The sequence below is a fragment of the Zalophus californianus genome, chromosome 7 (assembly GCF_009762305.2).
Source record: "Zalophus californianus isolate mZalCal1 chromosome 7, mZalCal1.pri.v2, whole genome shotgun sequence".
Lineage (NCBI taxonomy): Eukaryota > Metazoa > Chordata > Mammalia > Carnivora > Otariidae > Zalophus > Zalophus californianus.
In genome coordinates this window covers 107294497-107320064 of record NC_045601.1, presented here as the reverse complement: position 1 = coordinate 107320064, position 25568 = coordinate 107294497, and the positions used below count along the sequence as shown (strand labels likewise).

The following is a 25568-nucleotide window of genomic DNA, read 5'->3' as shown; positions in this document are numbered from 1 at the left end:
AGGTCAGGTAACTTCCCCAAAGCCATGAAGCCCTGGAGTAAAGAAGGACATGGCCTAAGTGTCCCCAAGTGGCATTATCTGTCCGTGGAGCACGCACGTCTGGCTTCTCAGTTCGGTAAGCTTTTAAGAATTAGTGCAATGCACGTGCCTGCTAGTAAACAGGAGACAGATGGGAGCGAGTACTCTACCTGAGCGTGTATAAATGACGTGCCACTAGAGCTGACATCAGTTCCTATGCAAATAAGGTACAGCATAAACCCAGCACAAGGAAGCGCCGGCAGCAGCGCGCCGGCTCTTTGAGACCCTGGGCACAGCGGAGAAGCGCGCACGCGCGCGGAAGCCCGGCGGAGGGACGGGGCGAACGGTGCCCGAGAGGTCATCCCGCCTATAGGGGGTGCCAGGCGAGCCTGGCTAGCACCCTAAACCCAGCAGCAGGCTCTTCTGCGTTCACCAGTCAGTGCTCGGGATCTTGGGATCCGGTGGCAAGCAGCTCCTTCAGGTAAGACGTTCCGGATCTCTGGGGACGGAAACACCGCGAGAGGGGGAGAAGCGAGGCCGGGTAGGTGACCAGTCCAGAAATCGGCCAGCTCCGAGGAGCCAAACCACTTCCCGTAGAGGTAACGCGAGAATGGGCGGGGTCTGGCCTCGGGGCCCAAGCGAGGGGAGGTGCCGGTTCTGGGGGCGGGGTTGGAGGCGGGGAGACTCGGCTGGCAGGGCCCGCCCACACCAGCCCGGCTTCCGGGTCTGCGTCCCCGCTGGGTCCCACCGGGTGCCGGCTCCCTACCTGGACCTCGCAGTTGGGAATACGGATTTCTCCCTCTCTGGGAGGACCCTTTCCTCCCTCCACTCTCGGCTATCCTCTTAGGAGAAGCTGCCATGGAGCGGTTCCTGGCCCAACTGTGCAAGACCAGTGTGTTGCAGCCGCTGCCGGTGTGGGAGGGGGACACCACGGGCCACTGCTTCACCCAGCTGGTGCTTGGCGCCCTGCCCCATGCGCTCCTCGCCGTGCTCAGTGCCTGCCACTGGGGCTCTCCGAGGTGGGTAAAAGTAGGTGCAAGACATCTGTCCATGTGTGCCTGCGGATCTCAGCCGAAACCCACATCTCCGCGGTAGAGTAACCAGAATAGTGAGGTCTGTGGAGTGGGGCAAAAATAGAATAAAATCTGCGCATTAGCACCTTGCAGCAGCGTGGCCGTTTTGGGTTGAGTTACCTATCTTCTCTGAGCCTCATAGCATTGTTGGGAGGTTTAAATCAGATAATGCATTAAAGCATATAGCGCAGTGCCTGGTACTTTTTTAAAGGCCGGATGCGTGATAGAAAGCATAACGTCTGTAGATTTTCAGATGCCCAAACACAGCTGTCATGATTGGAGGCAAAATTGGCTGACAAAAGGTTTTCAGCCAGAAAGGATAGCTTCTGTTGTAGTTGTAGGACCAGTTTCTCACCACTTCCATCCATGAAAACTCCGCGTTCCCTAGACTAAGAGAAGTATATGTACACAGCTGGAAAAGAAGCAGTAGGTAGAAGAGAAGAGCAAAATCAAAACCTTAATCTTCCTAGGTTTGGGGCTCTACCATGCAAGTATCAAACTCCCCTTGATTTTGTATTTATTTTCTGTATGGCTAGATATGTCTGAAGTTATTCACTCTGGCTACTGACAAGGCAGGAGAGAAGTCTAGGCTCTGCCTTTTGGAGTCCCTAGTCTGATAGATGGAATGTGTCCCTATCCAAGATGAATCAGGGGGCTGATGAATCCCTTCCTTGAGGAGGAGAAGCTTGGGATCTGCTTGGTCTGGGGGGAATCCTGATTTGCCTTTTACATAGAATGAGGCAGGAGTCTAGGGAGGGTTAATCAGTTAGCATAAACACCCAAAGCCTGCTCAGAGGAGTATGTATTTAAAAATAGACACAGTGCTTCCGGGAACCCACAGTCTAAGGAGCAGGCAAGAAAGACCATCACATAATCAATAGAAATTGCGGTTTTTGCACTTCACTTATCAGACTTTTTGTATATTGCTGAAAATGGTTAGAGAGATCCAGAACCTCAGACAGGAAAGGACCTGAGAGGACTCTGGGTCCAGGCTCCTCCCTGCTCACCGTACTGATAAGGAAAATGAAATGCAAGAGGGAAGGAAACCTTACCCAGGGGCATAAGAAGACTGGATGATGGCCAACTTGGGGCCTCCAAGGGCCCAGTGTTTTGTCCCCACATCTTAGGAAATAAGATTCTTAAAGGTTAGCTTTTATCCCAGTATAAACCGTTCCACATTACTGTGATTAACTGGACTTTTTAGAGGAAATCCAAAGCATTTTAATTTAGGATTAAACTTTTTCAGTACCCCAGCCCTGCCAACAAAGGGAACAATAGATTTAGTCTTCTCATTATGTAAACCTTCAAGGCGTTCTAATATTCACTGCTACAGGTGTATTATCCTGTACTTGATTTTTAAAGTAGACAGATCGCCCTTTTGTTGACTGAAAACATTTTTTGCATGCCAGGAAGATAGAGACAAAACTAAAAAGAGGTTTTTGTTCAGTGAATGGAGTCACAAATATGATCTATACCACCTTCTACAACCGTTGGAAAGAGAGTAGAATATTCTGAGGCTTCATAAAATTTAGGCTATTGTATTAGAGTGTAGAAGCCGTATATAAGTCAAGTTTTTTATTCATCTAATAGTGCCTTGGATGAATTTAAGGGTTATTTTAGGTAGATACTTTTATAAAAATGAATACTCATCTCTTGGTTGTTATCTGTATGAAAACTTAGGATTTTTTTTCTTCTAATTAGTCTGCACCTTCCAGACATCCTTAACTAAAAATTGTTAGTTTCTGTGGCAAAAGAATGATCAGAAATGGTATGGGTAGATTGGAAAACAGATTAGGTTGTGCCAGGAAGACTTCCTGGAGGAAAAGCCCTGCATTTCAGGGTAAAATGGGATAGAAGTAAGGTATAAAGGCAGGAAAAGGAGCTGATTACCTCTAGGTAAGTGAGTTATTAGAGGTGTGTCTGGCCCTCAGTCAGCCATTATGTGCCTCCTTTTCTTTTGCCCCCTTGTCCCTAGGAATCCAGGTTACATCCTGCACTGCGGGCCCGGCTGGCGCCTCCGACTCACAGCCTCCTTCCTGCTCTCCGTCCTTCCACTGCTAGACCTCCTTCCAGTCACTTTGCCACCTGGGGCAGGCCCAGGGCCCGTAGGGCTAGAAGTGCTGGCAGAGGGGGTGGCGGCAGTGGCCTGGATCAGCCACTGCCTGGCCTTGTGGGCCTTGGCTCATTCCCCTCACAGATACTCCCGGGGACCTTTGGCCTTGGCTCTGGCTGCCTTCCTGCCAGCCCCGGCCCTGGTTTTGACCCTGCTATGGCACTGCCAGCGAGGCACACTTCTGCCCCCGCTTCTCCCAGGACCGCTCTCCCGCCTGTGCTTTCTCATCCTGCAGCTGGCTGCGCTCTTGGCCTATGGACTGGGCTGGGCAGTCCCCGGGGGGCCACGGGAGCCCTGGGCCCCAGAGCCCCTCCTGTCTCAGGGACGGGAGCCTGAGGTAGCTGAAGATGGGGAGAGTTGGCTGTCACGCTTTTCCTACGCCTGGCTGGCACCCTTGCTGGCCCGAGGGGCCCGTGGAGAGCTCCGGCAGCCCCAGGACACTTGCCGCCTCCCACGCAGGCTGCACCCAATCTACTTGGCTCGTGCCTTCCAGGCACACTGGCAGGAAGGGGCCCGGCTGTGGAGGGCCCTGTATAAGGCCTTTGGCCACTACTACCTGGCGCTTGGACTACTGAAGCTGGTGGGGACCATGCTGGGATTCTCAGGGCCCTTGCTGCTTTCCCTCCTGGTGGGCTTCCTGGAGGAGGGGCAGGAGCCGCTGAGCAATGGACTGCTCTATGCCCTGGGGCTAGCTGGTGGGGCCGTACTGGGCGCTGTGCTGCAGAATCAGTACGGGTATGAGATACGGAAGGTGACGCTTCAGGCACGGGGGGCTGTGCTGAATATTCTGTACCGAAAGGCTTTAGAGCTGGGGCCGAGACGCCCTCCTGCCGGGGAGGCCCTGAATCTACTGGGCACTGACTCTGAGCGGCTGCTCAACTTTGCTGGGAGCTTCCATGAAGCCTGGGGCCTGCCCCTGCAGCTGGCCATCACCCTCTACCTGCTGCACCAGCAGGTGGGTGTGGCCTTCGTGGGTGGTCTGATCCTGGCACTGCTGCTGGTCCCTGTCAACAAAGTGATTGCCACCCGCATTATGGCCAGCAACCAGGAGATGCTACAGCACAAGGATGCGCGGGTGAAGGTGAGGGCTGCTTAGGGTCCCTCAGCAATCCGGAGACCCCACCCAGCATCCTGGTCCCCAGGTCCTCCCATGCCCAGTGCCCGAGGGTGTGAGCATGATCTAGAAGTTAAGAGCTCAGACTGGAGAAAGACAATGGTTCATTTTTTTTTTTTTTTAAGATTTTATTTATTTATTTGACAGAGACACAGCGAGAGAGGGAACACAAGCAGGGGGAGTGGCAGAGAGGGAGAAGCAGGCTTCCTGCTGAGCAGGGAGCCCGACGCGGGACTCGATCCTAGGACCCTGGGATCATGACCTGAGCCAAAGGCAGACGCTTAACAACTGAGCCACCCAGGCGCCCAAAAGACATGGGTTCATATCCCAACTCTTCTACCTACTAGTTTAATCACCTCAGACAAGTCGCTTAATCTCTGGCCCTCTGTCTCCTCATCTGGGGAAATGACCGTAATAATAGCTTGCTTCATAGGGTTGTCGTGAGGATGGTATGAGGTAACTCTGGGTATGGGGCCAGACACAAAGTAAGCACTAAATAAGCATGACCTGTTAGTAATACTATAGTATTAGCTCATGCAGCCCTAAGTGGCAGCCCTGGGAGGTAGGAAGCAGCCTGTCTGGGACCAAATGGGCTTTTAGTATTAGTGTCCGGACACGAGTCTTCTACCTCTTCGTCTAGGGCAGAGACCGTCCCATAGCCACATGTGGAGAGGCCTAGGAGAACCCCAGCTACCTCTAAGGGGTGGGCTGTGGGGAAGGGAGTAGGTCTGCCTGGGCCAGCTATAGGTGTTGAGGGTCTGGCTGAGTCCCTCCTGGGTTCTGCAGTGACTGGGGGATGGCAGTCCTGGCGATCCACACAGCATAGTTGTCAGCCTCTTATGGGGCTAGCTCAGAGTGCTAACAGGTCCCTCATAGTTAGTTATGGCCCAGGCCCTTTTCCCCTACCCACGACAGCTACAGACTAGGCTCCCGGTGCCTCGCTGGCTTGCAGGCTGGGGATGTGTGAATGTGGGGATGCAAGGAGTTCCTCTAGCCCTTGCCCTTCTTTTCTGGACTCGTCTGACCCTGGGCTGTGGTGTGGGCCTCCTACACCTGTATGCTCCTACAGGAATAGTTCCCATCCCACCCAAGCCATGGGCCAGGCTGGCGACTAGCTCCCGAAGCCCTCTACTTCTGGCTTTGGGAAAGAGTCCTTAGTCCCTCATCTTACGGAAGGAGTGCTTTTACCCCAGTGTGGTAACCCCCCTGTATTTTTACCACTTCCTCTCCTAGGAAGGTGGGGTGATTCCAGCTCTGACTTGGTCCCCGCTCAGGAGCACACATGGAGGAGAAGTAAAAGACTGGCAGGAGAAGCAACTCAGGGCTGAAGGAGATTTGACGGCAGGATTTCCAGAAAGGGCTGAGATGAAGAAGGGAGGGGGCTAGGGAAGTACAGAATATCTGGGCGCTCAGAGAATGGACACACAGTAGCAGGGTCTCCACTTCACAATGCTCTCTTGTCTCCATCCCTAGCTCATAACAGAGCTGCTGAGTGGCATTCGGGTCATCAAGTTCTTCGGGTGGGAGCAGGCGCTGGGGGCCCGAGTAGAAGCCTGCCGAGCTCGCGAACTGGGGCGACTCTCGGTCATCAAATACCTGGATGCAGCCTGTGTGTACCTGTGGGCCGCCCTGCCAGTTGTCATCTCCATTGTCCTCTTCATCACCTATGTCCTCATGGGGCACCAGCTCACGGCCACCAAGGTGAGGGCCAGGAGAGGAGGGGATGGCTGTAGGAAAGTGTGGAGAGAGGCAGCAGCAAGGAGAATGCAGTGGAGTTGGGAGGGGGGCTCAGTCCCTCGGGGCTGCTGGGAAGGAGGATCTCTGGCTGCCTTAACCTTTCCCAACCCAGGCGGAATTCGCTGAAATTTCTGGGGCCTCGGATATACAACCCTTTCCTCTGTGAAGGAATTCCTTTTGTCCCTCTCTTCCTTCCTCCTTGACTTTAGCTCCAGGCTCCATGTTAGGTCCCCTTACCTTCATTTCGATGACTTGGGGAAAAAAATCCATGATCCAGTGCTGGCCCTGGCCAGGGCCAGACGATGGTTTACTTCAAAAGTCTCAGCATGCGCCTGGACTGTGTGCTTATCGAGGGGCAACCTGGATCTCTGGAGGAACATCTGGAATTTCTAGGGTTCTGAGGTGGCTCCCTTTGCCGTCTCTAACCCAAGGATTTTCCTGCCAACCCCTCAGTTCCGCTGCTGCCCCATTCTTCCCTCCACTCCCCTGTCCCCAGGGCCACTCATAGAGCAGGACTTCAGGTGATGCTTCATCCCCCTTCTGCCCTACTTAGGTGTTCACGGCATTGGCACTGGTGCGCATGCTCATTCTTCCCCTCAACAACTTCCCTTGGGTGATTAATGGCCTCCTGGAGGCCAAAGTGTCCTTGGACCGGATCCAGCGTTTCCTTGACCTTCCCAACCACAGCCCCCAAGTCTACTATAGCCCAGGTAATGGGGAGCTAGAGGGAAGAGCCCGGCACAGGTGAGGAGGGAGCTGTAGCCCCTAGGGTGCTGTACACAGGTGCTGGCAAGAAGAGCCAGAGGCCCCAGAATTCAGGCAGAGCAAGTGGGGGAGAACCCTCAGACCAGGACAAAGGCTGACTTAGCCCTGGGCCGGTAGATACAGGACAGGCAAGCCAACGACACACTCCTGGTTTACCCTCCCCAAGTAGGGAGGTTGTGCCTGAGAAGCCCACATCAAGTGGCTTTTTCCCTCTTCAGATCCCCCCACAGATCCATCTACAATGTTGGAGCTGCATGAAGCCCTGTTCTCCTGGGACCCGGTTGGGAGCAGCCAGGAGACCTTCATCAGTCACCTCGAAGTGAAGAAGGTTTGTTGGTTAGACCACCTCGGGGAGTCCCCAGGTGAATGAGAGCTACAGACTCAGTGACAGATAAACACGCCCAGGGCCCATCATAGCTAGATGGACTGCAACTCGAAGTACCAAGAGAAAGACTGGAGGGGCTCTAGTGAGCAGGTTCTGAGCTCCTCTCTGGACATCATCCCACTTAGCACAGTGTTCTCAGAGTCGTCTACTTTCTCCCTGGTCTTTAGACCACTGTATCCACCTTGTCCAGGCCAACAAGTACATCTGTCTCTCCATTGTCCCTCCAAGGCCAGCAAGTTCAGAACAGACCCCAGAGCTTATTCAGCATCTGCCCCAGGCTGGGGACCAGGGGAAAGGCCCAGCAGCCTCTTCTGAGAAGGATTTTGCAAATGGGGTAGATAATCCTTTATTTAGCATGCTGAAAAGGGATCACACCCTGTGACTCACACCACCGTATATACATCATACATCGTCAAACACTTGAAAGAATATTCCTGGCAGGACAGTGTTTACCCCAGGCCTGAGTTTTCCCTCTCCCCTGACCCCTGTCCAACCCTTTGCCCCACAGCTCAACTCAGCGTTCTCTCATCTCTACCACATTTGGCTCACATTTCTGGCATGGGCTGTATATTTTGTTTTTCTTCTTAGTTCAGGCAAGACAAGGCTGGAATTTTTCAAAGGAATTTTACTAATGTTGTCAGTTGGGGCTTTTTTGGATATAAGTCATAGAAACCCACTGGAGCTAGCTTAAGCAAACAAGAATTTATAATAAGGATATAGAGATGAATTGCAGAATTCAAAGGCATGCATGCAGCTGGATCTCAGCAGCAGCCCAGAATCAGGATGTGACTCGAAGAGCTCTCCTTCTGTCTGCTTTTCTCTGTATCTGCCTCATACTTCTCTTTCGGTGGACCCGCTCTCTACTGAGCAGAAGCTGTGACTGCAGAGAGCCCTCCCACTTGCAGGCTACCGCCAGAAAGAGGGAGAATTCCCAGGGGAGGGTCTCAGCTTGGTCTGGTGCCCCTTGGAGATGGGTCAATCCTGGCTGACAGATTGGGGGCATCACAGACAGAGCTTCTGAGAACCCCACCTGTTTCTAGAAAAGCACTGTACTTCTCTGGGTCCTACATGGTGTCACCCAGTGAGGTACAGCTCAGTTTGTGGGCTGGAGAATTCTTTCCTTACAGACTAACTGGGACCTAGAGAGAAGCTTCTGTGGAAGGATTGGCAGCCCAGGGCCTCAGGAGGGAGACCTGATGTTACTGTTTGGCTTCTTTGCAGGGTGCCTTGGTGGGTATCGTGGGGAAGGTGGGCTGTGGGAAGAGCTCGCTGCTGGCCGCCATTGCTGGGGAGCTCCACAGGTTAGTAACCTCTAGGACCCCCCTGTCCTCAGCTTTGACCTTCAGCAAACACTTGCCTAGCCCCTACCATGTGGTGGACGCCGTTTTAGGGTCCAGGGATGCCAAGGGTCAGAGATGAACAAGACCTTGTCCCTTTCTTGGGAGAGTTTTCAGTCTGGAAAGGGGAAGGCAGTCAAGAAAGTGAGTTATCATAATCCGCACACCAGAATGTTGTGAGTGCTATAATAGCGAGTAAAGAAATGAATGGAAACATCCCGCAAAAGCTCCTCTTTCAGAAAATGTGGTTATGCGGGGAGGGATCCAGGGAGGAGCAGAGGGATGAAGGAGGGCCTTCTTTTTTTTTTTTTTTAAAGATTTGATTTATTTATTTGAGAGAGAATGAGAGAGAGAGCACATGAGAGGGGGGAGGGTCAGAGGGAGAAGCAGACTCCCTGCTGAGCAGGGAGCCCGATGAGGGACTCGATCCTGGGACTCCAGGATCATGACCTGAGCCGAAGGCAGTCGCTTAACCAACTGAGCCACCCAGATGCCCCAAAGGAGGGCCTTCTTTACAGTGAGGATGAATGAGTGCATGGTGGCAGCCATGCTTACCTCTGAGCTTCTGAGCACATCCAGATCTGACAGGCGCTTGCCCGTAGCCAAAGAGCAATTTCTTCCCTTCCCAGTCCAGAATGAGCCTCCAGCCTCGTTAGGACCCCTCAGCCCCAGTGGCTGCCCATCCAGAGACCCATGTGACATGAAGGGGGACCTGACATCGAAGACAGCAGTCTGGAGAGGCTTCTGGGAGGCCAGGGGCTGGTTATGGCAGGACCCCGTTGGGAGCTGGCCCCCACATGCTGCTGGCCTGGCTCTCTGCAGGCTGCGTGGGCAGGTGGCAGTGTGGGGGCTGTCCAAAGGCTTTGGCCTGGCCACCCAGGAACCCTGGATCCAGTTTGCCACCATCCGAGAAAACATTCTCTTTGGAAAGACATTTGATGCCCAGCTGTACAAGGAAGTGCTGGAGGCCTGCGCCCTCAGTGATGACCTCTGCGTGAGTACCTGGCCCTGAGGCCTCCTGGCTGCCTGCTTCCCCGTGTTCTGACACCTCAAGTCAGAGACTCGCTTCCCTGGGAAGGGGTTGCTTCTGCTCGGGCACCATCAACCTAAGACTTGCTGTTGTCAGGCTTGGCCCTCCCAGAGTGTCCAGTGTGTGGTTCCCCTTTCCGAGGAGGCCCCAGAGGGATGGTGGTGATGGGGAGTTCCACACAGCAGCCAGGGGAACTCTGAGGCCGCTAGGCTAGGGTTCCCTTGGAGGCTTTAGCTCTAAGTAGGTTGGGCTAGTGGTTCTGATTCAAGAGGCTCTCCCCCACCTCCCACTGGGGAGGCTTCAGAGTCAAGGTTACTCTAGGCAAGTCCATTAGATCCCCTATGTCCAGAGTACTAAATTTAGGGGAGTGAGATTCCAGATCACCATGGCCTCCCCACTCAATCCCCTATGTCCCCTGCAGGACTGTCCTCACCACTGCCCTGTCCAAGTAAATGTGGGACTTCCCTGGAAAAGAAGACCTTCACTTTCACTATGGGGTACCCTATACCCATGTATCATTTGTTTCTAGAGCAAGCATTTCTCAAATGCCTGTCGGATACTGGGAGCAGATCTAGGCACTAAGAAAAGAGGTGAATTACCAAGCTTTTCCCTCAGGGGGACTCACAGTCTGGTAGACCAGAGGTGCTTCCGCTGGTGTGGGTCCCCCTGAGCTAAGGAGACCGCTCCTGAGGCCACACGAAGGCTTGGGGTACAGTCCTTGTATAAAGACCTGTGAAAGCTTTCACATTGGATTTGCCCACCCTCATCCTGGCCTTTAGAAAGGCAGGACAGTGAGTGTGTCGGGGTGGCTAAGAATCTACATGTCCTGCCAGCTTACTAGCTGTGGGACAACCTGGGCCAAGGGAGTCACCCGGAACTTTGGTCTCATCTGTGAAAGAGAAATAATACCAACTTCATAAGGTTGTCGCGGGGATTGGACTGTTGGAATTACACATTATCCCCTGTGGCTCACTCACCCCAAATTCAAGTCCACTCTCCTCAAGCTTCCTGGCTCTCTTGACCCCCTCCACCTCTTCCCTGCAAAGGGATGGAGTAGAAGGTATTGGGGAGACCACTGACCAATGCTGGGGCGCCTGTCCTATCAGATCTTGCCTGCTGGCGACCAGACAGAGGTGGGGGAGAAGGGTGTGACCCTCAGCGGGGGACAGCGGGCCCGGATTGCCCTTGCTCGTGCTGTCTACCAGGTAAATTAAAAATGGGGGAGTCTGCAGTCTTGGAGGGAGGGATGTTTTCCTCAGCATCTGGTTTCTTTCCTTCCCCCCTTCATGTTCCTGAGGTGTTGGTCGCTTGGCCATCCATCTCCCTTTTGCAGATTGGAGGCAGAATTAAACACCCTATAAAAAACATATGTGACTTGAAACACTGGGACCCAGTAAAGCTGAGCACTGGCCTTGCTTGACTGGAGGGGAGTTCACCCTCCATTCTCACCTGCTTCTCTACTGCTCTAGGGGTGGTCCCCAGAGTTCCTCTCAACTGTCTTCTCTGACTGCCTCAAGATCGTGTCCTGGAAGAGGGCTGGGTTCTGACCAGAGGACCTGGGACTTGGTGCCCATGGTGTCCCCACCTCTTCCTAGGAAAAGGAGCTCTATCTCCTCGATGACCCTCTGGCCGCTGTGGATGCAGACGTGGCCAACCACCTGCTGCATAGGTGCATCCTGGGAGTGCTGAGCCACACCACCAGGCTGCTCTGCACTCACCGGATCGAGTACCTGGCGAAGGCGGATGTGGTGCTGCTGATGGAGGCCGGGCGCCTTGTTCGGGCTGGTAATGGGGGCCGCCAGGGTGGGAGCCCAGCCAAGGGAAGGAGCTGTCTGCCCAGGTGTGACTCTGAATTGTCAGAGGTAGACTCTGCCACCCCTTCCATGTGTGGCCTGGGCCCTGTCCTCCTCCTGTCTCACGGGAGACCCTGTCCTGCCTCCACAGAACGGGTGTGAGGCCAGAGAGAGAAAAGAGCACACTGGTGCAATGCCAGGGGATTTGGGACTTGGGCTGTGTGACAGAGGCCCAGGATCTCTGGGAACAGTGATGTCCTTAGAGAAGAGACAGCAGTCAGGTTTAGAACAGTCTTTTTATTAAAAATACAAACAAAAATAAACAAAAAGCCCACCACTGATGGATTAATATCCAGAGGGACATAACTCTCTGCAAGTTCACTGGGAGAGAACCAGGAGGAAATGAGGCTCCACCAGAGTGTTAGCAACGTCGTGAAGCATGAGGAGAAAGCTCTGCAGTAACAAGAGGTGACTCTGGACAGAGTGCTCTTGGGTGGCTGTGACTCTCCTTATAGGGGTGAACGTGTTCTGTCTGAGCTGGTTGGACTGCAGACACAGAGGGATGGACTTGAGGGTCCTGCTCAGAGTCGGGGGGGTCCGGGGCAGGGCCCTGCTAGGGAGGGTCAGGGAAGGGGTCCAAAGAGAATGGGAGGTGGACTGGCCCACTCAATGAGAAAGGCAGAGCATATAGTATACACCCAGGACAGGCTCCCGATGATCTCCCTGCTACCTTCCAGGGCCTCCCTCTGAGATCTTGCCATTGGTCCAGGCTGTCCCCACAGCCTGGGCTGAGGATGGACAAGAGGCTGACTCAGGTATGGCTCAGGGCTGAGGAAAGGCCTTGCCCTTCACCACCACACCGTAGAGATTCGTTTTCCTGTCTGTCTGAAACCCTGAGCTGTCATCCCGCAAACTTAATCCACGCCCTGCCCTCCCCTTGCATCCTCACAGCCACAGTGCAGTCAGCTGGGGACCTGGAGAAAACAAAGGAGGCGCTGGGAGGGGAAGAGAACACGTGTGGCTGCCTGCTGCAGGAGGAAAGCACGAAGGAGGGTGCCGTGGCCTTGCACGTGTACCGAGCGTACTGGGGGGCCGTGGGCTGGGGCCTGGCCCTAGCCATCCTCCTCTCGTTGCTCCTCATGCAAGGTAGGAGTGAACCCCCGAGCCCCTCATCCCACTGCAGCCCGAGGTCCCTGTCACAGCCATCGCCCTGTACTGATTGCCACAAAGCCCTGAGCCTCCCCGGGCATGGGCAGCAGCTGGGATGAGAGGCAAGCCCCCAATTCTCAGAGAGTCCCAGGGACCCGAGGGGTGCGCTCTATAGCCATCTTCCGAATCGGCCCCCACAGCTAGCTCCCAATATGCAAATTCCAGATCATGCATTCCTCAGAGCTAAAGGGTGAGGGGCCAAGGAAAGAAGTGCACGCTAGGGGCATGGGAGGACATGGGACAGTGGCAAGGTGGAGAGGGCCAGGGCGGGTGAAGAAGACGAGAGTCAAGGACAGAGGAAGGGGCTGTTGGAAAGGAACAAAGGGATGAGTAGTCTCTCTCACAGCTTTTCCCTCCCCATCCCCACCCAGCCACGAGGAACGCTGCTGACTGGTGGCTCTCCCACTGGATCTCCCAGCTGAAGGCCGACAAGAATAGCTCCCAGGAGGCGCCAGCCCCCACCAGCCCGGGATCCACAGGGCTCCTCTCTGCCCAGCTGCTCCTCTTCTCCCCCGGAAGCCTCTAGTGAGTGGCTGGGGCTTGAGCAAGCCTGGCGCCCTTGGAGGGGTGGCCAGGCAGGGACTGCGGGGGGCGGGGGGGGGGGGGAGGCCGGGGTTCCAGGGGGTGTGTCTTCTGGTGGGGAGAGCTGCGGTATGGGGGAGGGGAAGGGACCCCCGGGGGGCCCCTTCTTTTGGTTATCCACAGCCCCCTCCTCACCCCCCAGCACTTCAGTGTTCCCACTGCCGAAAGCCGCCCCCAATGGCTCCTCAGATATCCGTTTCTACCTCACCGTCTACGCAACCATTGCTGGTATCAACTCCCTGTGCACGCTTCTCCGGGCAGTGCTCTTTGCAGCGGGCACCCTCCAAGCGGCCGCCACCCTGCATCGCCGCCTGCTGTGTCGAGTCCTTATGGTGAGGGGATTGGGGGGCACGGGGGAGCCCTCCCAGCACCTGAGCCCCGTCGGGGGCCCCATCCTACCTCCTAGCCCTCAGGAGAAGACAGCCCTCCCAGGTGGGTGCAGCATTTCGCAGCTTGAGACCTGGAGAGGCCGAGAGCGGAGCGGCTGCCTGGGTTCAAACCCAGCTCCTTAAGCCTGTAGCTTTCTCATCTGTAAAATGGGGAGAAGAGAAGCTTGCTCAGAGTCACTTTTGTTCTGGCCTGAATTACTCACCTCTTACTCACGGGACATGGGACACCCCTTAGATCATGCAAGATCCCTTTTTAATTTTATTTATTTATCCATTCCCTTTTATCTGCGTACCCTATTTCCTTTTCCCCTCTTTTCCTTGATAAGCAACCGTTCTAAGTGTGTTTAGTAATGTACCTTTGTGTTTGTGTTTGGTTTTATTTTGCAAAATGCCTATGTTTTGTGTGCCGGTGTTTTTATTCATTTCTTACAATTTTTATTTAGGGCTGTTTCTAAGATCCATCCCTGTTGCTATGTGCGTGTCTAGTCTGTTGCTGACCCCATAGACTTATTATGAGGATTAAATTAATTAGTACATGGAAAGTACTTAGGATAGTGCCGGGCACACACTAAATACTCAATTAGCAATTACTGTTAATGATGTTGTTATTATTATAAAGCCCTTTCTTGTCCATTATCCTTTTTTTTTTAATTTTTATTTTTTAAGTAATCTCTACACCCAGTGTGGGGCTTGAACTCACAACCCTAAGATCAAGAGTCTCAGCTGCGCTCCACCAACGGAGCCGGTCAGGGGCCCCTCTTGCCCGTTATCTTATCAGGGCCTCATAAACCTCTGTGAGGTAGGTACTATTATCCCCATTTTACAGATAAGGAAACTGAGGCTCTGAGAGTGTAAGTGACCTGGGCAAGGCTAGTTCCGTGGAGAGCCAGGCTGGGAACCTTCCCGTTGCCTGTCAGGGAGCAAGCTGCCCACTATTCTGCCTCTCCTCCGGGACCAGGGCCTCTTCAGGCTGTGAAGGAATTCAGTTCTTTTTTATTTATTTATTTATTTATTTATTTGACAGAGAGAGACACAGCGAGAGAGGGAACACAAGCAGGGGGAGTGGGAGAGGGAGAAGCAGGCTTCCCGCGGAGCAGGGAGCCCGATGCGGGGCTCGATCCCAGGACCTGGAATCATGACCTGAGCCGAAGGCAGACGCTTAACGACTGAGCCACCCAGGCGCCCCAGGAATTCAGTTCTTATAAATTGGCATTAGGCAGTGTTTCCAAAAGTCCTTTGCCCTCGTCCCCTGCCCTAAGAGGATTATTCCCCAAGTACAGGGAGAGAGCTGGGGGATGGAGAAGGTGAGGAAGGGGATGGGCTCTCTCTGAGACGGTCCCTCCCAGGAACAATCTAAACAGCTGGTGGCTGCTGAGCCCTGAACTCTGGGCCAGGCAGACTATGCTAAGCACCGGCCTGCTGTATATGTGGCTCTCAATCCTGCCAGCCGCCTGGGAGCTGCAGTTGTGTTGTTATCCCTGTTTTGGAGATGAGGAACAGGGCCCTTTAAGAGATGAAGCTCCTGGGCGCCTGGGTGGCTCAGATGGTTAAGCGTCTGCCTTCAGCTCAGGTCATGATCCCAGGGTCCTGGGATCAGGTCCCGCATTGGGCTCCCTGCTCAGAGGGGATCCTGCTTCTCCTTCTGCCTCTCTCTCTCTCTCTCTCTCTCTCTCTCTCTCTCTCTCTCTCTCTCTGTCTCTCATGAATAAATAAATAAAATCTTTAAAAAAAAAAAAAAAAGAGATGAAGCTCCTTGCCTGGGGTCTCCCATCCAGTAGGTGGCAGGGCTAGAATCCGAGGGGCAGTCTGATTCCAGAGCCTCAGTGCTTAGCCATGAGATCATACTGACTGAGACTGCTGTCCAGCCACGGGCAATTGGGATGATCCTCCTGACCTCCAACTAAATCCCACTCATTGGCCTCAAGTCCCCTTCTTCTGGAGAGAGACTGGCTCCCTGCCCTGGAAAGGGGAGTAGGCCTGTCTAGCACAGAGGTAGAGGAATGGCCAGCATGGCCTCTCAGGGTCACCACTGGCCAGACGGATGGGAGAGTCTCCATCTTTCCCGCCCTGGGAGAGTCTCCCTCCGAGCGCCTCCAGCCCCTTCTCTCTGCCCCCAACCTCTGGGGACACTTGCCTCCTCTCCTGTTCTCTACTTTGGGCCTCCCCTCCCACGCCTCCTCCCATGCCTCCTCCCCCGCCAGGGCTGTCCCCAGGCCCGGCCCTTGCCCAACCACCACCCCCCCCACCCCCGCCAGGCACCAGTGACTTTCTTCGCCTCCACGCCCACCGGCCGCATCCTCAACCGCTTCTCCTCAGACGTGGCCTGTGCCGATGACAGCCTGCCCTTCATGCTCAACATCTTGCTGGCCAATGCCGCTGGCCTGCTGGGCCTCCTGGCCGTGCTGGGCGCCGGGCTGCCCTGGCTGCTACTGCTGCTGCCGCCCCTGAGCATCTCCTACTACCATGTGCAGCGCCACTACAGGGCCTCCTCACGGGAGCTGCGGCGCCTTGGCAGCCTCACCCTGTCACCCCTCTACAGCCATCTGGCCGACACCCTGGCTGGCCTCCCCGTGCTCCGGGCCGCAGGGGCCGCCTGCAGGTGGGTGACGTCTGCCTGCCCGCCATAGCAGGGGCAGGGGGGGAAGAAGGGCACGGGGTCAGGGTGGGGGGCAGGTCTCCCGAGAAGGGAAGGGTGGATGCGTGCCCTAGGGGCAGAGGAAGGACACAGAAAAATGGGATAGGGGTGAGTAGGCAGAACACTGGCCCCTCTGGACCCTTCTGTACAGCCCCAGGGGTGTAGGTCAGCTCCAAGAGAGACGCGTTCTGCGGGGAAGGAGTCTGCGTGGGTCAGTGTAGCGATGGAGTGGCCTCACTTCCCTCCTGGTCTCTCCCAGGTTTGAGGAGGAGAACCAGAGACTCCTGGAGCTAAACCAGAGGTGCCAGTTTGCCGCCGGTGCCACCATGCAGTGGCTGGATATCCGGCTACAGCTCATGGGGGCCACGGTGGTCAGCGCCATCGCGGCCGTTGCCCTGGTGCAGCACCAGCAGGGCCTCGCCGACCCAGGTGCCACCCCGGGGAGCCTCACTCTCACCTCAGAAGCATGTCAGTCCCCTGCCCCAGACCTCTCCCTGCACTCTCCCTGCAACATTTCACCTCCCACCCAGGGGTCCTGTGAGGATGTGTTGTGATGGTCATCGCCTCCATTTTAGAGTTGAGGAAACTGAGTCCCGGGGAGAAACTTGCCAGGTGTGGGGGGTCTGGGACTAGAACAGGTCTTCCGATCTTCACCCCTTCCCTGCTCCGCCCCATCCCCACCACTCTGCCCAGCCCATCTTCCATTGCTTTCCCTCGAAGGCTCTCCAGGCCCACTGCTCTCCCTGGTGGCTCACTTCCTGTGGTCTCCTTCTGGGTTCCGGGCATCTTCCTGCTTCTCTGTTGGCTTCCTTTACATGCCCGCAGTCTGCAGCTTGGAATTCTCCCGTTCTGCTCCACTTGCGCGCCCACATGCATCCCAGTGTCCAGGCATCCCCTAGCGGCTTGTGCTTCTCTGCCCTAGGACTGGTGGGCCTGTCACTGTCCTATGCCCTGTCCCTGACGGGCCTGCTCTCGGGCCTGGTGAGCAGCTTCACGCAGACGGAAACCATGCTGGTGAGCGTCGAGCGGCTGGAGGAGTACTCCTGTGACCTGCCCCAAGAGCCCCAGGGCCAGCTGCCACAGGTAGGCCTGCACCCCCACCCCGGGCCTGGGCACCGGAACCCCAGAGGACCCTCCTGACAGTCCCCACCTCCCCTAGTTCCTTTCCTTTTGTTCCTCACTGTCTTTCTCAGCTCCTCCCATGTCGCCGTGTGATCCCACCCTCTTCCCGGTGCCCCTCATCTCTGTGTCCGTCCAGGGGGCCCCACCTCTGCTGCACGTGCCCTTTCCTCTTGCGCCAACCCTTTCTCCTTCTCCCCCTTTTCCACTCCCCATCACCCCTCCCCCTCCTCACCCATCTCCCTCTCTCTCCCCACCACGGACCCCACCAGCTGGGCATCGGCTGGCTGACCCAGGGGAGTGTGGAGTTCCAGGATGTGGTGCTGGTGTACCGGCCAGGGCTGCCGAATGCCCTGGATGGGGTGACCTTCCGTGTGCAGCCTGGAGAGAAGTTGGGCATCGTGGGCCGCACTGGCTCTGGCAAGTCTTCCCTGTTGTTGGTGCTCTTCCGGCTGCTGGAACCCAGTTCGGGGCGAGTGCTGCTGGACGGTGTGGACACCAGCCAGCTGGAGCTGGCTGAACTCAGGTCTGGGGGAGGGAGAGGAAGGGAACCAGACTACTGGCCCTTGGAGGAAGGTCCAGCTAGGAAGGCTTTATATCAACTCAGGGCGGCCAGGGCCAGTTCAGGGCAGGATGGAGGACAGAACTAGCAGGTGAGGACAGCAAGCTCCTAGTACCGGGGTCCAGACTCATAGCTGTGGGCTCAAGGTCTGCAGTCTGACCCAGGCCCACCTTTCCAGCTTTGCCTTATACAATCTCTGCTCAAGACTGCCACTCACTGCCTCCTGAGCCAGAGTCTTCCAGGGGCAGTGCCCCATACTGATGTCCTCAGCCCTGAGGCTCAGCAGGCCGTGCTTGGGACAGCTTGGGACCTGGGCTGGTTGTCCCCGGCCACAAGTGGCCTCTTCGGGGCCTAATCATCTCCCTACCCCCACCTCCAGGTTTACCTAGTATCATTTTTGCTGAGTCCCGTGACATGCACGAGGTGGGGCAGCTCTGTCCTAAAGCCCATGGCTGATCCCAAGCCCCGGCCCTACTCTTCCTGCCTTAGCTTCTTCCCTGTGGTGGCCTTACCTTATAGCCCAACCATATAGCTCCTCAGGATCCAATTCCAGGCCCGCCTCTGACCTTGAAGTGACCGCTCCCCATTCATTGGTCATTCCTTGCCACTGCTGCCCCAGCAGCTGCTGGAGTTGGGCCCACACAGTTTAGCCCCCTCCTGTTTTGTACCTCACTGAGATGTAAGCTCTTTGAGGATAGAGTCAAGGCCTTTGGTGTCTTTGATATTTCTTGTAGCACTGGCACAGTTCTAGGTACATGGCTGCCCAACTGGGGAGCGGGGGGTGGGGGGTTGTTCAGGTCTTACCCCCAAGCTTTTCCTGGAAATGCCTGCTAAAAACCTGAGCTCAGAACAGAAGTGGCCACATCTCCATTCTAGACCCCATGTCCTGTTCCCTCCTTCACCCACCGCCCCCAGATCCCAGCTGGCTGTCATCCCCCAGGAACCCTTTTTGTTCAGTGGGACTGTTCGGGAAAACCTGGATCCCCGGGGCCTACATGAGGACAGGGCCCTGTGGCAGGCCCTGGAGCAGTGTCACCTGAGCGACGTGATTATGTCCATGGGTGAGTCTAGGCCCTACCCTGAAGGGTGGCAAGAGGGAGCAGGGAGGGATCGGGGAGAGGTCTGGTACCCCGGGAGTGAAGATGCTGTTCCTTGCAGGTGGTCTGGATGGTGAGGTGAGTGAGGGGGGCCGGAGCTTATCCCTGGGGCAGAGGCAGCTGCTGTGTCTGGCTAGAGCTCTCCTCACGGATGCCAAGGTAAGGCAATAGGAAGAGACATTCAAGGGGGCCAGGAAGAAGGCAGGGGACAGTCAGGGTGAAGAAGTGGGTTGGGGAGAGGTTTCGGGGCACTAAGTTAGTTTTCCTTTTAGAGCTGGAGGTGGGGAGTTGTAGGCTGGCTGGGCCAGGAGGTGGGGCCTGGTGCTTGGGTAGGAGTCAAGGTTAACCCTCTTCCTCCCTCCCCTCCCCAACCCTCTGCGCATGTTCCAGATCCTGTGTATCGATGAGGCCACGGCAAGCGTGGACCAGAAGACAGACCAGCTGCTCCAGCAGACCATCTGCAAACGTTTTGCCAACAAGACAGTGCTGACCATTGCCCACAGGTGTGCAAGCATCCAGAGGGAGAATCTAATCAGGGGCTACAGTGACATGAACCCAGAGCCTCCCTTCTTTTCAGGGACCCCACGGGTCAGGGCTCTAGAGATTCCAACCCCCGATGAATCTAAGCTCCTTGTTCTCCAGGTCTGCGGGTATCTGCAGTCCTCCCCTAGCACAGAGCCAGGGGCTAAAGCCTGCGGGGGCAGCTCTGTGCTGTCCAGGGTGAGGAGAAGAGGGAAGAGCAGGTCAGCTTTCTTCTTTAGGGCCTTGCCCTCCATCCCCTTGCACTGATTGCCCTCTCTCACACAGGCTCAACACGATCCTGAACTCTGACCGGGTGCTGGTGCTGCAAGCAGGGAGGGTCGTGGAGCTGGACTCCCCCGCCGCCCTCCGCAGCCAGCCCCACTCACTGTTCCAGCAGCTGCTGCAGAGCTGCCAGCAGGGATCCCACTCCTCTCGCTGAGGGTCCTGAGCCCGACCCCCCTGTCCTACAGGGTCTCCCCTCTGTCTTAGCCACTCCTGAGCAGGTGCAGGGGTGCCAGCTGCTTGTTTACATTCTCCTTTGTGGCTCTACCTCTCCCTCACTCCCCAGAGGGGAGGAGGGTACCCTGGGTTCTTCAGAAACCATGTTCTCATGGGGGGTGGGGCAGAGTCCTGAGGCTTCTCCAGAACCAGGCCTCCACTCTGGTCCTCTCGCAGCTGGGACTCCAGGCAGGTGCACTTTCATAGTTTTATTGGATAAAATTTCCATCTTACATTCTATGTATTAAAAAAATAGTATTTCTGGTGTGAGGCTGAGGTCCCTCTGTTTGTACCCCAGGAGAGGAGCAGCAGAAAAAGGCCTACTCCAGTCCGAGAAGCTGAGGAGGTGAAGGTGGGGGCCGGAAAGCCCCCACCTCCATCACAGTGCTGTGGTCTTTCCAGGCTCCAGAGGCAGGTCGGGCGACAGGGGGAGCCCTGCCGGCAGCATGCTAACCTGACATTCCTGGTCCTGGCGTGCCGGGGCATAGTGTGGAGCAGGGCAGCAGCAGGGTCCAGGGGGACAGACACCCCGGCGCCAGGCCCTCAGGGTCAGCAACATGGTGGACAGGACCAGGGCGGCAGTGAGGGCCCCAAACACCACCACGGCCACCAGGCTAGACGCGCCCAGGCCCACCTCTTGCCTCCGTACCACCTCCTTCACTGAGATGCGCAGCAGACCCGCCCCCACGCTGTGGGGGGCAGGCCCTGTGGCAGGTACCACCATAGCCGGGGTGGGCCCCGGGGGGGTGTCCGCTGTGGTGGCGGCATCTGGGACCCGTAAGATGAGCTCACAAGTCTTGCCACCGTAGCCACTGGGGCAGAGACAGTCAAAGTCGTGGACACGGTCCCGACAGCGGGCCCCTCTCTGGCAAGGACGGCTGGCACAGTCATCCAGGTTGATGGTGCAGAAGCGTCCAGCAAAGCCCTCAGGGCAGAGGCAAGAGAAGCGGTTTATGCCATCCAGACAGGTGGCGCCATTGGCACAAGGCCGCATCAGACAGTCGTCGACATTGACCTCACACCGGGCACCCACAAAGCCCGCCAAACAGCGGCAGGTGAAGTTGAGAGCAAAGCCCTGGTCGTCCTGGCACTGCCCGCCATTCCGGCACGGGGAGCTGCAGTGGGAGCGAAAGAGGTCACTGAGGCCAGCTCGCACCTTCAGGGTAGCCCAGGTCGGCATCCTGACCACTGCCGCCCTTCTACACCTTTCTGGCTTTGTCACCATGAGCTCCTCTCTCTGAGCCTTGAATGCCTTGTTTTAAAAATGAGAATAAGAATAGTCTCCTGGCTTCCCAAATTGTGAGGGTTAAATGAGATAGTCCAATGTCAGGCAGTTAGCATGGGGCCTGGCCCAAAGGCAAAGCTCAAAGGCAAGTGTGCTATTATTCTCCTTGAAGGTTCTCAAGCCTGAGGCTGAAATAAGGACAAGTCCAGCCCTGCCAGCCCTGTTTCCTAATTCACAAGTGAGGCAGAAAGCTGCCTTGTGGATGGAGCTTCAAGCTGGCTTTCCCGAGGGGACTAGGGGAAGCCTAGGTGCTCAGCCTCCCCACACCCACCTTCCCACCCAGAGCAATCACATATTGATGCGGTACCCCTCCAGCTCCTACAGATCTTTGTTGTTGGAGAAATGGTTCAAATGGTACCCAAAAAGTTGAGAAACCCTGAACTAGGGACACTTTGGCAGGCTGGGGTTTTGTTGTTGGGTACTCCCGGGAGGGACTTCTGACCCTCAGACCTAGTTCTTCACCACCACCCTCTCTACACTCCCTCTCTCTTCTGCCACCAGCTTCTCCCATAACCTCCCTCCCACCCACCCACGGGCCAGTACTCACCCTGCCTGCTCACAGGGTCCAGCCTTGCGCTCGCAGTCACGCCCGTGGAAGCCTGGTGGGCACACACAGTGGTACTCGCCGCCCCCGTCATAGACGCACTGGCCTCCATTCCGACAGGGGGTCTGCGTGGTACAGATGTGCTCATCTGCAGAGGAGACCGGGAAGGCTCAAGGAGAGTCCCTCACACCTGGCACCCAGACCTGCCCCCCAGGCCCATGACCCGTACTACAAACCCACCCAGAGCGTGTATGGTGTAGTGGGGGAAACCAACAACACTGAATTGGGAGTCAGGAGGTTCCTGGCCCTGGCACTGTCAGTCGGCCTCAAAGTTACTGGGCAAGTCGTATCTCGTCTGTGGGTCTCAGTTTCCACAGCTGTAAAAGGAGTACGTTTTTGACAGCTGCCTTGCCCACCTCACAGGATTATGTTGAGAACCAACTTAGGTAACAGGCACGAAGTCTAAAAGGACAAAATACCATGTATTGGGGGGTGTAAGCCAGGCACATTAGGTGCTCGATAAATATGGATGGATGTTCTCCCAAGACACACTGGGCCCCAGCCCAACAGCAACCCTCTCTGCTCCCCTACCTTTGTCACAGAACTTGCCTGCCCAGCCAGTATGACAGATGCACTGCCAGGGCTGGTGGCAGGTCCCGTGCTGGCAGCCAGGCATTCTTACACAGCGCTCACAGTGCAGCCCTTCCCAGCCCGGGTCACACCTGATGGGGAGAAGCACAGGGGCGGGGCTCTGGGGAGGGGGATCTGAGGAAATGGAGGAGGCAAGACCAGAGCTTCTAGAAAACAGGACATCTGAGAACCCCTAAGGGAAAGCAGGCCTACTCCAGGTAGGTATAGGGTTGTACAAGGTCATAGGATGTACACACGGAATCAGACCCTCAGATACCAGCATTCAAGTCCTCGTTCTGCGCTTTGTCTAACCTTTCCGGGCCTCAGTGTTCTCATCTGTAATGGTTTGGGTTGGGCTGGGTTGAGGAAGAAATTAAGATGACATTTGTAAATAACCCCAGTACCATTCCTGGCATGTCTGAGGTGCTCAGAACCAGTTTAAAAAGAGTGACCTTGAAAGGTCATAAGGACCCTCTTCCCATCCTAATTCCAGGACAAAGACCTAAACTATTTCAGAGTGTCCCAAACACAGCCGGCCCCTCCAGCACCTTGCCCTGTCAGCTCCTTTCCTTAATGTCCGGACACATTTTTCTCCTGCTCCAGAATTTGCCCAACCCCACTCCCGTGAGTCAACTACTCAAATTCATCAAGAAAGATCCTCTTTTGTAAGTGTGTCTCCCCAGCAACCCTCCCGCAGCCTTTCTTTCCCAGGCTAAACCCGTTCTCTGTATATTTTTATCTCCCCCTTTCCTCATGGTCCCCAATCTCCAAACTCTCTCAAGCTTCAGGTCTTTCTCCTGGTATCCTGAGGAGGAACGTTTCAGAATTCCTGGATCAGCCTTGGGAGAGTAAAGGAGTTGGGAGTGGGGAGGCATAAGCAAGAAGAAGCAAAAGAAAGGCAAAGCAGAGCGGAACTGGGGGCCAGGCAGAAGCTGGCCAGTCTGCCCTGTGGCCATGAGGGGATGGCAGGGCCTTAAGCCCCTAGACACTCTGCCCTGGGGCTTGACCTGGTTGTGGGTGTGGACCTGCTGGGAAATGGGCAGCAAAGGGTTTGGGAGCACGTGAGGGAGAGGGAGAGAGAGAGAGAGAGAGAGAGATACCTGCAGGAGCCGTCCGGCGCACAGCAGCCGTGGGCCAGGTCACAGTGGGAGCTGCAGTCATCCGCTGCAAAAGAGATTGAGGTGGGAGGGGTGAGCCCGGGTCAGGGTTCGGCTCCCTGAGACGCCGGGCTCGGAGGATGCGGGGTCTCAGTCATTGGCTGGGCTCAGCTCCGGGCTAGGGCAGAACAGAGACTCCTCATTGCAAGGGGACTCCTTGGGTCTGGGTCAACCCCGCGGGTCGAGCGGCTGCAGTGCCGTCTCTAGCCGGCAGAGGTCAACGCGCTAGCGAAGGATGGCCGGGCAGGGCCGCGACCTGAGCCCGGGGGCGCGCTCACCTCGGGCAGGCTGAACGGGTGCCCCCAGGATGCACAACAGGCACACGAGATGCAGACAGCGGCAGCCGCTGGGCATGGTCAGCGCCGGCCCCAGGAGGGACGGACGGATGGACGGCTGGACGTGCGGACACCTGTGGGACGGCACAGGCTGGGAGGCGGCCGGACCCGGAGATGGTGGCACGGATTCCGGTTCCGAGTGACGGGAGCCCAGGGGGAAGAGGGGCGTCCGGACAGAAGAAGGAGGTGGGGGCAGCGGGAGGGCGGAGGAGGGGAAGGCTGAGCAGGAGAGGGGACTGGAGACAGGAGCCCCGGAGCGGGCTCTGTAGGAAGGAGGCGAAGGATGGGCAGCGCCGAACGAGGTCCAGGCGCCGAAGGGGCCCGGACTGGGAACGCAGTTCGCACGGAGGACTCCGCGGGAATGGGGACAGCGCCGAGAGGCGGCCTTGGGCACGGAGGGGACGCGGGGGTCGGTTCCCGGCAGCGAGCAGTCTCCGCCTCCCACCTCGACTCCCCCGCCCCCACCCCACCCCACCCCCCCGGACATGCTCCCACGTCCCCTTCCCATCTCGGTCGCCGCGGCCTGGAATCCCCAGAGCGCCCCTAGCCCCGCGCGCCCCAGCCCTCGCGGTCCTCACCTCGGGCTGGGAGGCAGCGCGCCCCGGGACGCAGAGCGGGGCCGGATCCGACGGGCTCCGCCGAGGGGCCGGGGCGCGGGGCCGCCCCTAGCGGGCCGCGGGGACCGGCGCCGAGGCGGCTGCCATGCGAGCGGAGCGCTCGGGAATCTGGGGCTCAAGGCGACCCCGAGCGGCGGCTGCGGCGGCGGTTCCTCGCGCGCGCTCAGGCCGCCTGCCAGGGGCGGCGTGTGCCGGCGGAGCCCGCCTCCCCCCTCCCGGAGCTGCCGCCGGCCCGCCCCCCACCCGCCCGCGTCCGGCGCCCTCCCCCCTCAACCCGGCGACGCAAGGCTCACACCTCGCCCCTGCGCTCGCCTGTTCCCCCGCGCCCCCGCGCCACCTGGGGCCCCACCCTCCGCTGCCACCTAACCCCTCCGACCCTCGCTTTCTTCAACGAAAGGAGGAAATTAGGGGAATCTAAAAGGGAGCCGACTGCCAAGTGCCGGCCGAATGTGCACAGCCGTTATTCTCCCATCTTGCATCCCTGCTGTCCTGACCCGCGCCCCTCATCCTGTGCCCCACCTCTGCTCTCGCCAGTCAGCTTCCCATCACGCTTCTCTTTTATATCCCAACCACGCTCAGGGCACCCTTGCGGCTCCAGGCCCTCCTCCTGTCACCAGCCCACGCCTCCTCCGTTTGTACATCCTACATCACCTGCTTCGTCTGTGTGCTCCTCTCCTCCTCCACGCCCTCCTCTTCTTTCTCTCTTCATTGCCATCCACAGCCTTCCAGGATCGACCCATGCCTATCTAAGGATCAGCCTGGCGCACCGCTTCCCCCCGCCCCATCCCTCGCTCCGTCAAGACTGTCTTTTCCACCCCATTCCTTTCTGCGACCACTACTGGGAAACCTCCCTGAACTGGGAACGCCCCCGACTCTGTAGAGGTACCTCCCAGGTTCACACTTCTATACCCTGATCACATCCGTTCCTGATCTCGGGCTAATGGTCAATTGCCCAAACCCAGAGCTCAGACTGAGAGAGTTGGGGGGGGAGGGGAGTGGGGGAGGACTACTCCAGGTTAATG

The 25568-nt window shown here is 56.9% G+C and overlaps 2 protein-coding genes across 6 annotated transcripts; one reads left to right on the top strand and one right to left on the bottom strand.

Annotated features, from left to right (window-relative positions):
* Positions 1 to 296: 296 nt before the first annotated feature.
* ABCC10 (ATP binding cassette subfamily C member 10) lies at positions 297 to 20259 on the top strand. Of its 5 annotated transcripts, none has more exons than XR_003521583.2 (22): positions 297 to 499; positions 866 to 1037; positions 3067 to 4285; positions 5792 to 6019; positions 6609 to 6765; positions 7039 to 7148; positions 8427 to 8506; positions 9365 to 9536; positions 10679 to 10777; positions 11168 to 11357; positions 12103 to 12180; positions 12317 to 12511; positions 12946 to 13099; positions 13299 to 13488; positions 15801 to 16144; positions 16440 to 16609; positions 17103 to 17263; positions 17572 to 17719; positions 18777 to 18922; positions 19020 to 19117; positions 19349 to 19461; positions 19766 to 20259. XR_003521583.2 is itself a non-coding variant. In XM_027603081.2 (22 exons), exons 2-22 carry the CDS (start codon positions 877 to 879, stop codon positions 19917 to 19919), a joined length of 4473 nt encoding a protein of 1490 aa, XP_027458882.2. In that variant the 5' UTR covers positions 298 to 499; positions 866 to 876; the 3' UTR covers positions 19920 to 20256. The 5 variants fall into 5 exon arrangements, 3 of the variants coding, with proteins under 3 accessions (XP_027458882.2, XP_027458884.2, XP_027458883.2); XR_003521582.2 differs by having other exon boundaries at positions 17572 to 17825; positions 18802 to 18922; XM_027603081.2 differs by having other exon boundaries at positions 298 to 499; positions 17572 to 17825; positions 19766 to 20256.
* Positions 20260 to 20328: 69 nt separating this feature from the next.
* Positions 20329 to 25218, bottom strand: DLK2 (delta like non-canonical Notch ligand 2). Its single transcript, XM_027603085.1, has 6 exons — positions 25198 to 25218; positions 23873 to 24003; positions 23538 to 23601; positions 22399 to 22529; positions 21811 to 21955; positions 20329 to 21093 (listed from the first exon to the last, which is right to left on the bottom strand). The coding sequence occupies exons 2-6, from the start codon at positions 23946 to 23948 to the stop codon at positions 20358 to 20360; spliced, it is 1152 nt and encodes a 383-aa protein (XP_027458886.1). The 5' UTR covers positions 23949 to 24003; positions 25198 to 25218; the 3' UTR covers positions 20329 to 20357.
* Between the last annotated feature and the right edge of the window lie 350 nt (positions 25219 to 25568).